The sequence below is a fragment of the Prinia subflava genome, chromosome 5 (genome assembly GCF_021018805.1).
Source record: "Prinia subflava isolate CZ2003 ecotype Zambia chromosome 5, Cam_Psub_1.2, whole genome shotgun sequence".
In the NCBI taxonomy this organism is placed as follows: Eukaryota; Metazoa; Chordata; class Aves; order Passeriformes; family Cisticolidae; genus Prinia; species Prinia subflava.
In genome coordinates this window covers 52,721,936-52,733,931 of record NC_086251.1, presented here as the reverse complement: position 1 = coordinate 52,733,931, position 11,996 = coordinate 52,721,936, and the positions used below count along the sequence as shown (strand labels likewise).

General features: G+C 33.6%; 1 protein-coding gene across 3 annotated transcripts in view; it reads right to left on the bottom strand.

Annotated features, from left to right (window-relative positions):
- Nucleotides 1-486: 486 nt before the first annotated feature.
- Nucleotides 487-11,996, bottom strand: part of PPP2R5C (protein phosphatase 2 regulatory subunit B'gamma) — a 75,170-nt gene continuing 63,660 nt past the window's right edge. For all 3 annotated transcript variants that reach the window (XM_063399379.1, XM_063399381.1, XM_063399380.1), the window contains 4 exons: nt 10,492-10,593; nt 8,742-8,814; nt 6,342-6,458; nt 487-3,406 (listed from right to left, as the gene is read on the bottom strand). In XM_063399379.1, coding sequence (XP_063255449.1) covers nt 3,275-3,406; nt 6,342-6,458; nt 8,742-8,814; nt 10,492-10,593 — 424 coding nt within the window. In that variant the 3' untranslated portion in view covers nt 487-3,274. The remainder of the gene's footprint in view (nt 3,407-6,341; nt 6,459-8,741; nt 8,815-10,491; nt 10,594-11,996) is intronic.

The window sequence follows — 11,996 nt, the reverse complement described above, 5'->3', positions numbered from 1 at the left end:
TTCCAACTCCCCCAGTTACCAAATATCAGCTTTACGAATATTTTCCTTAGTTCTTTTGAAGATTTTTACTGATTGCAGAGTGAAGACGACTCTTACTGCAGACTTCAGTTTTCCCCTATATCCTTGCCACCTGATTATGTCTCAAGTACCACAATATAATCCCAGATTTTATGGCTACTTTACTTTTTGCTACTTTGTCAATACAGAAATGTTACAGAATAAAATACTATGCTATGAAAGATGCATTTTTCATATTTGTAGATTGGAGTATTACCAAATTTTAGTACTGATTGCTGTTCTACAGGTAAAGTCTGCCTTTTCTACTGAATATCAATTAATCCTGCTTTATTTTTTTAACCTAATGGCCTTTCTGTAAGTCTTTTTTGCTTTTGTAGAATTTATGAAATTAATTTGTACAGATGATTATGCTAGCAGTGATAATCTGAATACACCCCAAAAAATTGTGTGTTAAATTTAGTTTCATGATGAGCAAGTAAAATTCACATGTTCTTTATTTGTCCATATAATACACCTTTTTTTTTTAAAGTTTTAAAATTAGATAAAAGCATATTAAATGGCAGGTGTATGAAGTTCTTCAGAAACAATGCCAGAACAAAAAATTGAATTACAAAATGTTAAAAAATATGTAGGTACATTTGAACTTAACATTCCACTAACATATAATGTTACAGATATTGTCTAATGAAAAATAATTGTGCCACTTACCTATTTTTGCTGTTTCTAGGAAGTTTTTATTCTGTACATAGGACGATTCTGTACAAAATATGAAGTCTACATTTTTATTACTTATTACCATAAAACAAGGTACAATGTATGTACAATATTCAAATGAAGCCATACTAAAGCCACACTAAAAAGACACTTGTAATATTACTTTTGACATTCCTGATGTACAGGTGTAATTTTGGAAAATGGGGGAAGGTATCAGACAGAACTTTATGAAGAACAACAGTCACCAAAATTCTACTTTAATTTTTCTTTTTATTTTGGATGTATTAGTTTTAGACTTGTTTAGTACAAGATTATACGAAATATATAAATATTGATAACAAACATGCTAAACCATTAGTGGTGACGATTTTGGAATATTGACTAAGCAAATGTTCAGTGGCCCAAAATTTCAAATATGCCTTTACAGAGAACTTGACGCATCTAAATTACCACAATGCTTCCCTTTTTGGTGAGTGTTTATCTTCAATAAAGAATAAAAATAAAATCTAGACAATGAAAGATGTTCTTATACGTTGAGTATCACACAATCAATCAAACACTGATATACAGTTGGGTTCCCCCCCCTTGGATAACATAAGAATAATTCCTTTCAGCAATCTCTTGCACAGACATACTGAACACCCAAAATCAAAGGTAACTGAATCTACCAGCTAAAGATGGAAGTTCAAACAATGGTATATCAAAATACACAGACATTGCTTTACACAATTAAAAAAGCACCCTTTTTCCCTCAAAAGTAGAAGGCATCTTTAAACTGTTTTCATATAGTTTATCCTAATGGTAAAGCATTTTCTTTTTCAAGTTTTACAGGAAATGTTTTCAGACACAGTGGACATTCCACTTAAAGGTTGGGTTGGTCTTTAAATTTAGTTGTTGTAAGCCAATATTTACCACTCACAATTTTCTTCCAATAGACAATGTAACAAATATTGGAAATTGAATGTTAAATGCAACCAACAAACAGCAGGCACTACATCTGCACAAGGTTACTATGAATGTCTGCTTGGAGCAATATTTTTTTTTATGGATGCAGGAGATGTTATACTTCCTTAAAAAGTAAAACAAAACTATTTTTAAAGAAGCCACGTTTTTTATCTCTTTATGCATCAAGACATTAAACATTAAGTTATATCATGTTACTGCCAGAGACAAAAGAAACTAATCACCCATTTAGAATAGCAGAACACATTTCAAACAGCTTGTAAGCAGGATAAGTAAGTCAAAATACTGGCCACCCTGAGAGAAATCAAATATTGAAGACAAAGCACTATATTTTAAAGAGATTTTCCTCCCGTGCTTTTCCATCTACAACAAAAAGCTCATTACATGCAAGTAATCTTGTGGAATATATAGCAGCATTTGAAGATCATCAGCAACTCAGATGCATTTTCAGTTCACTTGTGAGGTGTATTTGCAGCACATGTGCTCTTTACAACAACAACAAAAATATTTTCACGGTAAAATTATGGTCACTATCTCCTCAGCTCTCAGACTCATTTAAAAAGAAGCAGAATGGAATTCAAAAGAGTCTGTTTTTTTTTTTTTTATAATTTTAATAAGCTTGTGATGTTGTGTTCATCTTTCAGATAAAAACTGATGCAACTGAAATCACACATAATATCTGCCACAGAATATTGAACTCCTAGAGCCCAAGAAAAATGCTGAGTATTAAAAGCTCAGATAAGGGAGAAAACAGTGAAAGAGTTATTTCATTGACTTGAAAAAACTTAAAATGAAATTTTATATTCAGTCTATTCCCAGTCATAGTAAACAAATTTTCATTTTAGGAAAAATTATTCTACCAGTTCTTATCTGGAATACTGGTGCCATATTATACACTAAAGACTGGAAGATATGGCTTTAAATCTACATAAACTATTAGGATGTGGTATATATAGATATATATATATCTTTACCCTAAGTAAAAGAGAAATGAATTTACAGAATTCTTGGAAAGGAATGACGACTGAGGATTGTCACGAATGTTACCAGTTTGTAAGCCATGTTTTATAATATGAAAGAATAACTGTATTTTCAAAACTGCTGGTATATAACAAGACAGCAATAATGTTGTAACAACTGTAAAGCTGAGAAATCCTAGAAAAAGTTTAATACTTATATTTGAAATAATTTTACTTTTGAAAAGACATGTTTATCATTAGTACCAACTATTGGTCACTCACTTATTTGGATGGAAAGATTTTATAGAACGCTTTTCTGAAAGATGGCTATAAAAACTCCATCTTATCAGCTAGTTGGTACTATGACAACACCTCCAGGAAATTGTGTCCACTTGATTTTAGTCAACCCAATATTCTGCAAATGGAACTGGGTAATTTACCATTGTTTGAACTACTAATCTTGAGCTGCATACTCTAAGTTATTGCCTACAGAAATGGGTTGAAGAAAGCTTTGACTTTGTGTGTAACTGATTGGTATGGCACAAAAAATTAAGTTCTACTGTAGAACTGAGTCCAGAAAAAAAAACTTTTCCTCCAAAATAATATTTCACTGTCATAGTTTAATGCCCATCATGTGATATTAATTCATCAGCTCTGCAATGTGATTCCAAGGCTTTCATGGTATAGATATCCTGAGGCAGTTCTGACTTGCGTCGCACAAGTGGACGATCTTTTTTCTGATCTTTTTGTGCCTGAAATAAAAATAGAACAAAGTTACCAAACATACTAATTACTAAACATTACTTAAGAGTACTTCTTACACATCAGTATGCTCACTTACAGGAAAAGAAATAAAAAATATCTGGAAAGAAGTTTATACTTTCTCCTCTTTACCTTACTAGCTATGCAGTTTCATGTATTAAAAGCAATTTTTTTGCTAAGAGGAAAACTAGAAACAACTAAGAAATTCTAAGCTATTAACAATCATGACATCACTATCATTTAACCAATGTTCTCTCAAAAGCAGACAATATTCCTACGGAAGTACCTTTAAGCTTTATACCCTAATTTGCTCCTTTATTATTTTTTTTTCCTATGAACAAGTCCTTATAAAAAAACTGCCTGGCTTTTACGTAGCCATTTATTTATTAGCATGTTCAACGTTAGTGAGTCACAGTAGTCTAATTTTATTGTGGCATTCACAAAAAGTGCTCACATAAGTCTCATAAAGAAAAAAATTCCTGATCTACTTTCCTCAGTCAATCACTTTTTCCATAGGGATGTTTTGCTAGATTGCCAGCCTCTGGTACAAATCTTACTTTTACTGAAACTATATAGATCTTTATGTAGTTGTCCATTTCTGAAGTTTAATTTAAGAAACAAAGCTTTCTTTTTGGCTGCCTTTTTTTTTGTTTTTTCCAACTCATAACTGTAGTAGCTCTTAACATCAACTGCTGATGGTACTTAGCAAGGGATATGTAATTGTCTGTCCTCTCCAAGACTGATGCAGGAATGCTACCTGGCCTGCTTTCTGCAATACTCTAATACTTAATCAAAATTTTTCCTGCCTGGTGATCCAAACTTACCATCTTCTTGCAAGCTTAGCTTTTCTAATAATAAGAATTCCTGATTTAAAACATCCTATTAGCTCTGCTAGGACGGGATTTTTGTCTTTGAAAACTTGGCTATAATCTTTTAGTCATTTCACTTCTTGCACACTTTGTGAGCAAATAAAGGGAAGAAAGCATGCACTTGGAGAGATGAGGAATGCTTCAGCAGTTCCAACTCAAGTTTCAGAATTTTGTTTACAGTTTGTTCATTTTCCATTAGCTTCATTTTTTAAGTCCCCACCCTTCTTCACAATCGTGGGTGGTGGCAAATCAAGCTCATTCACAGGGATATGATGCAGTAGTTTTCCAGCTGGAATGCTACCAAAGGAGCTGTATATAGCCCAAATTTTATAGCTCATAAAGTTGAATTCTTTGTAGAAAAGAAGGTAAGACCTAGATGAGAGACCTTGGTTTTAGTCTGGGCTGACATTACTGTTTCTGCACTTTATATTGTATAATACTGGCCCAAATCCTCAGACTCTTCCAGCAGCTGGGACCGTGAATTTTGTTCTTGACTTCTTGTTCCAACTACTAGTACAGAATTCTACTCTGGCTGCTTTCCTTCTAGAGCTGATGTTGGAGCACTCAGACTTAGGAAGCAGGAATTTTAACGCCCTCTGGCCAGGACAGAAAGTGAACCATGGTCTCATAAAATGTGAGAAAACAGTTAATTGTCAGGGAAATAGCACAAAGATGGACACTATGATCAACACAACTCTAAAACTAAGCACTACTCATTTTTCTAAATAATTTTGTTTGTATGCACCTTGCTCCACTAGAACTGGTTCTAGGCTCTGAAGCAAGTGAAAGGAGGCCCCATTCTCTCTCATATGGGCATGGCTAAGCTATCCAAGATATGAAGAAAGAAGATTTAGAAACTTTATTCAGCCCAGTGCTCCTCACTGATTAGCTTTATCCATCATTCCCACTGAGGGGAATGCTGCTCTTGTTCATTGCCCTGGAGAGGGATGTAATTCAGCCACCAAGATTTACATGTAATGCACAGGGATCCACAACATACATAATGTTTAAATAACAGCAATCCCTGAGTGTGCCTTAGAGGTATTACAGCATTTCTTTTAATTCCAACCTCACCCAAAATGCCATGTAACGAATAATAAGTAAAATATAATGCAGGATAATGACACTGGAATTTTAACACAGAAATTTAGGAGGTTAGGTTGACCACATGCTTATTTTTATTAGCTGTCTTATTGGATACACTGGTTCAAATTAACAGACTTTTTCTTCACACTCAACTCTTTTTTCTGGGTCCATTTCTCCAGTCTTAGACTTTGCTGAATTTAGACAGATTTATATTGTACATATTCCTCCCAGAAATCTCAATGATGCTGCAACGTTACCTGACATCTCTCCATTTTCAACCAGCTCCAAGTTGAAATCTCTGGTTTCAACATTGGTATTTATAATTCCACTTAACTGATGTTAAATTAAAAAGACATGACTATTACTGAGCACTAACTAAAGACAAAAGAATGGAAATGACCTTGAGAGTCTTTGCCCTGCAGTGGGCAATGGAACCTGACAGATGGTGGACTGAGGAAGAAGACCCATGAGTGGGCAAGAGACACACTTTACATTTTTTTTAAACACAAGAGCTTTAACCACTATGAAAGCTCTGAATAACAAACAAAAATGTATAAAATACAGTCAGAGTCTAGTATTGACAAGCTTTTCTTATGAAAAATCAAAACCATTATATAGAGAAGAGACTAGAGCATGATGTCGTAGATTTTAGCTATAGCTCTCGCTATCCTTAAAGCATAATCATTGTTCTCATAATGACACAAAAAGCTATTTCTGAGTGAAAATAAAAACAAAGTTTCTGAGCAGAAGACACCTTAAAAGACACTATATAACAGATTCACAAGCATTAGAAACATAATACTATTTCTGGCTGCTACACTATCACTTGAAAGTAGCAGCCCTGATGAAGTGTATTACTATAGGACAAATGGTTACTGGGCTGAAAATACAAGCCAAGTTTATGATTAAATATCACTTAAAGAGATTAATTCATAAACTGGAGTACTTCGCTATCTTCACACGGTTTTACCTGACAAGCCTCTTCTTTCACTGTCTTTTTCAGCGTCTGCAAATCTTCAATTAAAGGCCCGTCTGTCTCCATTGCAACAGGACTGTTCAGCAAACTCGTGTCACTGTATGTTGGGTACTAATAAAATGCAAAATGTTAAAACAATCATTCTCAGTTGTAATAACTAAATACTAGGAGTATTTGAGCATTTGAATGATGTGACTATAGTTATTTCAGATTAACTTCAATATTTAATGCTTCCAGAGACTAAGTAATAGATTTTGGAATGGAACTCCAATACTTTCACACTTGGCAGAAACATCCTGCTGAAAAATGCAGTCAGCATTAAAAAAAAGATGGTTTGATTATCTCAGACTTAATTTTAAAATACTCAGATTTTCTCAAGATTGCATGCCTACTTTGGCAATCTGAAACCTTATTAATACATTGTCAGGTACTCTGTGAACAATGTAGTAATCCAAACACAATCATTTTATTTGCTGATGCAATTTTGTGTTGGAAGAAAAAATACACCGTTTAAAGACTAAATACACCTAATATACATTTAATATAATTTCAAACCAAAATATGAAACTTTTCTGTCTTTGGTAAGTAAAACAATTATAAGAGTCTTAGGAATTAAAAAACCCCAAATATTTGTTGTCTAGTAATGTCAATATACCAGATCTTATTTTAGTTCATATAAGGTATATAGTTTTGAATTCAAAACTTATATCCATGCACACACAGACTTTTTCATCAATTTTTCCTCATAAATATTTTGGTATCTGAGTGTAGCAATAGCTTAATGCAGATGAGAAAAATCTTTAAAAAAACTCTAACAGCAAGGATTTAATGAATTTAAAATCTTAAATTGTACTTTTGTGTCGTGCAGAATCAGGAACAGGTCTGAACAATAAGAATGAACCTAAGAGTCATTAGACAAAGTAAAAAATTAATAGACATTCCAGGAAAAAAGAACCTTCTAAAAATACATTATCTAGAGCACTAAAAGCATTTATATCCTTATGTCAATTTAGTGGAGCATTCAGTAATTTTTCTTTTAAATTTCTTCCAAATATCAGCTTTCTTAAAGCAGACTATGCAGAACACACTGTATACTGGTGGTGGTAATCAGTATCAGAAAATGTATTTACAGAAAGTTCCTTGGAAAGAAAAGGAAATTTACACTGCAGAACTGTGAATTTTTCTACAACTCAATCCACTTATTTAGCCAAATGACCATGTATATCAAGTACTCTTCAAGCAAGGCTTTTGTATGACTTATTAGAGAAATGTTTTGTCACTCAAAGTCAATTATTGCATTCATATGAATAGTACTTTTTGATTCATTTATTTGATCTGTTGTCAGAAAAAATGACGTTTTATTAATTTCAATAGATTTTACTTAAGCAGTTTAGTATTTGTTCCCTGACAAATGACCCAAGAGGAAAAAGACATTTACAAAGTTACTCTTCTTGGCAAAAGAGATTATCTCATACTTTCTGTTCTAAAATAGCACTGAGATCAGAAAGTGTCCCACTTCTGTGCACTGAGTACAGAAGCACCATTTCTCCCTCTTCCACCACCTTAAACTCAGCTAGATGGTGTTGGAAACTTAGAGTACCTTAAGGTTCTTGCTACAGTGTAAGAGAACATAAATTACATAAGTTACATAAAAGTAATTTAAATTACATCAAAGTAATTTAAATGTTTGGAGGTTTTTTGTTCATAGCAGAAAACTGTATGATTGAGATAAAAGAGAACTGGCAGCAATCTCCAAGCAAATGCAGGGGGTGGGGAACCCAAGCCAAACCATTTCCTTCTCCTATAATTTCAAAATACATTGAATAGTCTAAAGGACCTTTGTTTCTTTATCACAATTTGAGTAATATCAAGTAATGCTGGACAGGTTATTTCCCTTTAGGAAAGGAGGAGCAGGTTCACCAGCAGACTGGCCCAGGGCAAGTATGAGAATAAATGCATCAGACAAGAACATACAATATTACTTTAATCCATTTGACACAAAGAAAAACTGACCAGTCAAAACTCACAGTTTGCAGAAAGCTCTCCTTTGTAATATATTGTTTGCAAAACACCTTTTCAAGAGAAACCAATTATGGCCTCTCTATATTTTTACATAATTTTGCACAATAACTTTTCAAACCACAATACGGCATAAGTCCTATTATAAGGAAAGGAAAAAGTACTTCATATCATATTTTTCAGAAACCTTTTTTAAAAAATAATTACTTGCACAAGAGAAAGGTTACAAATTTGAAAAGTACTTTTATTGTGTATCTTTCATAATACAGTTGGTGAAATTCCTTTATTTCCATGATCAGTCAGACCTGTTTTCCCCACTGATATTTAACAAAATTAGAGTATTTAAACATGATCATGTTAATCTTTTCTAAATACCTGGGGATTTGATTTGGCTAGATTTTCTATTTTAACCCATGCTTCTTCCCGTTCCTTCAATTTTAGCTTCTCTCTGAAAAAAAAAATCATACAGAAGTAAAAGAATTCAACAAAATAAATTATTTAGCTATACCTGTTTGAGTCTACTGCCCAAATCACCACCATTGACAGGATAATTTGCATCACCCCGTGATCTCAAATCAACATTAAAACAGAAAAACATCAAGATTTTCTCACAAAAGCAACAAACTGGCTGATGCCAGTTTATCTTTAGTACACGTGCATTGTTAAAAGTAAAAATTAGTAAGAAATTTTGATCTAGGCTGAAAGCATACTTGTGTTTTATTTATAATATTAGAACTCTATATTAGTAAATAAGAAGTCAATAACTGCCCATGAAAAGGGCAGAGAATATTACTTGTCATCCTAAATGGATTCAGGTAATAGGTTAAAGGAAAAAGCACCAGAGACATTTGGAATTGAACTCTAACAGAGAAGTAGCCAAAAAAATCACGCTCATTCTACGGAGTAGCAGGCCCAGAGACATGACATAAATGCCTTTTTTTCTTTTTTTTAATAAAGTAGAAAAAGGTTGTTTTCTTATGCCTAATGCAATTTGAAAATTTAAAATCTAGGCTTTGTTTTCCTTTCTTTCTTACGAGTAAACATCTTCTTGCAGAGACTAGAATGAACGCCTGTCTTTGAAGGCTGGTAGAATTTAAAAGAATTTTGAACTAAGAGTGCTAAAAATGCTCTCAATACAAAGGGCAGATGATCCAAATGTCAAGAAAAAATAAAAAAGGAAGAACAGTTATATATCCAAGCACATACACAATTTGCCTCCAGCTGACAATTAAGTTTAAAAGGGGTTCCACTTATTTGCAATCAGGGAAAAGAGAATTAGTGTCTTTTTTTGAAAGGCCGATGGTCATTATTTTGTCATCCATAAACACACACACCTTAAGAATTTTTTACAGCACAAGCTCATTTCTTCTTGAATTCTAAAAGGAACTTCAAAATTCGGAAAATTCAATCTACATTGAGAATCTGTACTACTTCCAGTATACCAGTTTAAAATAGGTGTCCAATCTGAACCACTACTTGAAAGAATCCCTGTTTACTCTGAAATTTAAAATAAAATTCAAACCAGGTATTTTTAGTACCCACTAAGCTCTTCCAGCCCCTAAAATGAGACCCAAACCATTAATACTTCTTACTTATCTATCTCATTTTAGCAGGATTCTTCCACCAAATAAAATCTGTACTAGACACTTGCACTACAGCAGAGTAACAACTTGATTTTAATTAACTTTTATAATAATATGAAGATATGCTAACACACAATGCAATGCTGAAAAATGCTGGGAAAGTATTTTGGGACAAACTGAGTGACAACATGAAAGGAATTAACACTGGGTAAATAAAGCATGCAAAAATAAACACAGGATGTGAACTAAACTTTTTAACAGATTCTCTACACTGGGCTCCACCACTGGCATGTCCCTCTCAAAAACTTAATTTTTAGAAAGATGGTGACCCCAGAAGTATTAGTCTAAGCCAACATGAAATTCCTTCTTGTTAAGATGATTTACAGTTCACATATAACAAGAGTTTCAGCAAGTCAACTTCGAGACTGCTGTACTGGAATCAAATGGACAACTTCCCACTAATGACACAGTGGTTCTTCAGAGCTAAGGGACTCTGAACAAATTACTCAAGAACAGACAGACACACTGACATGAAAACTTACTTCAGTTTTTCTGCTTTAAATTGCTGTGTGCAGTCATCGAACAGTTTTTGGTTCATCTCCATGAAGAGTTTCAGAGCATTGTATATCAAGCCATGTATTGTCCTATAAGTAAAACTTCTGGTTGAAACTCAGAGTACTTTAAACTTTGAAATCTACTTTTTCTGGTCAACAGTAGCCAATAGCCTACATAACTGGAAAATTACATCATTTCAGAATAAGTGGAAACAAAATTAATTAGTGGAAGTTTCAATTTACCCACAAGAGGCCTAACACAAGTACTAGAATTACCAACTTTGAATGCAGTTTTCTTATTCTGTAGAACTACCCATCACCTACACTTCTGACATTTGAACTTCACTCTTAATACTACGTGTATCAATACAGAGCTAGTTGTGAAATTTAGTAGCTGACACTAATCCCATGAGGGTTATTAGAGAAAATGCAGTATGACATTAAGGATCTTGATGTAAGTAACTTACTAGCAACTGATAAATTCAAGGAAAAAAGAGTTAGTGATTAAAAGGAGTGTAAAAAAGACCCCATTCTTTTTGAAAACTGCCACACAGCAACTGCACTCACTTCAACACAATTATGCCAGAACTCTTTAGAAATGTGTTAGAAAAGTAAAGTCGAAAAGATCACAAAAATTACACAAAACCGATCTGCTCTATGAGGCACTTTTACAGATTAATTTACAGCTCCAGGCTATAATGTACTGCTGCTCAAAAAGCAATCCATTAAATGATTACTTTGTATTGTATATGGAGTTACAAGTAAGAGTGCAGCTGTACTGGGTAGCATGACTTTTGCTCAGAGTAAAATGAATGCATGACCTTGAAAGTCAGAAAAAAACAACCAACAGCAACCCACATTTACTATGTACAACTGCATCACTGAATTGGAATTTTATTAATGAGTACATTATTTGTTACTGCTTGCACCCAGCGACAGTAAGCAACCACTTTAACATCACTTTATTTCCCATTTCTTTCCCAGTGTTTAATTGCAGACTGATTACTCATTCTTGGCCAGCCCAGTCCTGAATTCACAGCTAGAGCCAGACTGGGATACTGTCACCATCCCAGCAGTTGCACAATAGCTCAAACAAAGAGGCATTTTACAATGGAACAGCTGCAGAAGGGAGCTGACCAGGACTGTTGTCATGCGTAAGCACTACGTTATTGTGGGGAAAAAAGTGAAAATAATGGAGAAAGAAGAAAAAAAGCAATAAACAAAGAGAAAATAAAAAGAAGGGGAAAAATGATCTGATCTACAAGATATTTCAATAGAATGCAAAAGAAATGCAAATCAGCAAATAGGTTAGTGATCAGAAATCAAAGTTAGTCTTTAGAAGTATCTGAACTACAGATGAATGTCAAATTTACTCCATATTTGTAGAAGAATGTCATGGATCAGATGCACTAAACCATTCTTTCCTGTTTAATTAAAAAAAGGAAAACTATCTTCCACAGTTCTGAATACTTCCTAAAAATTGACAACAATAA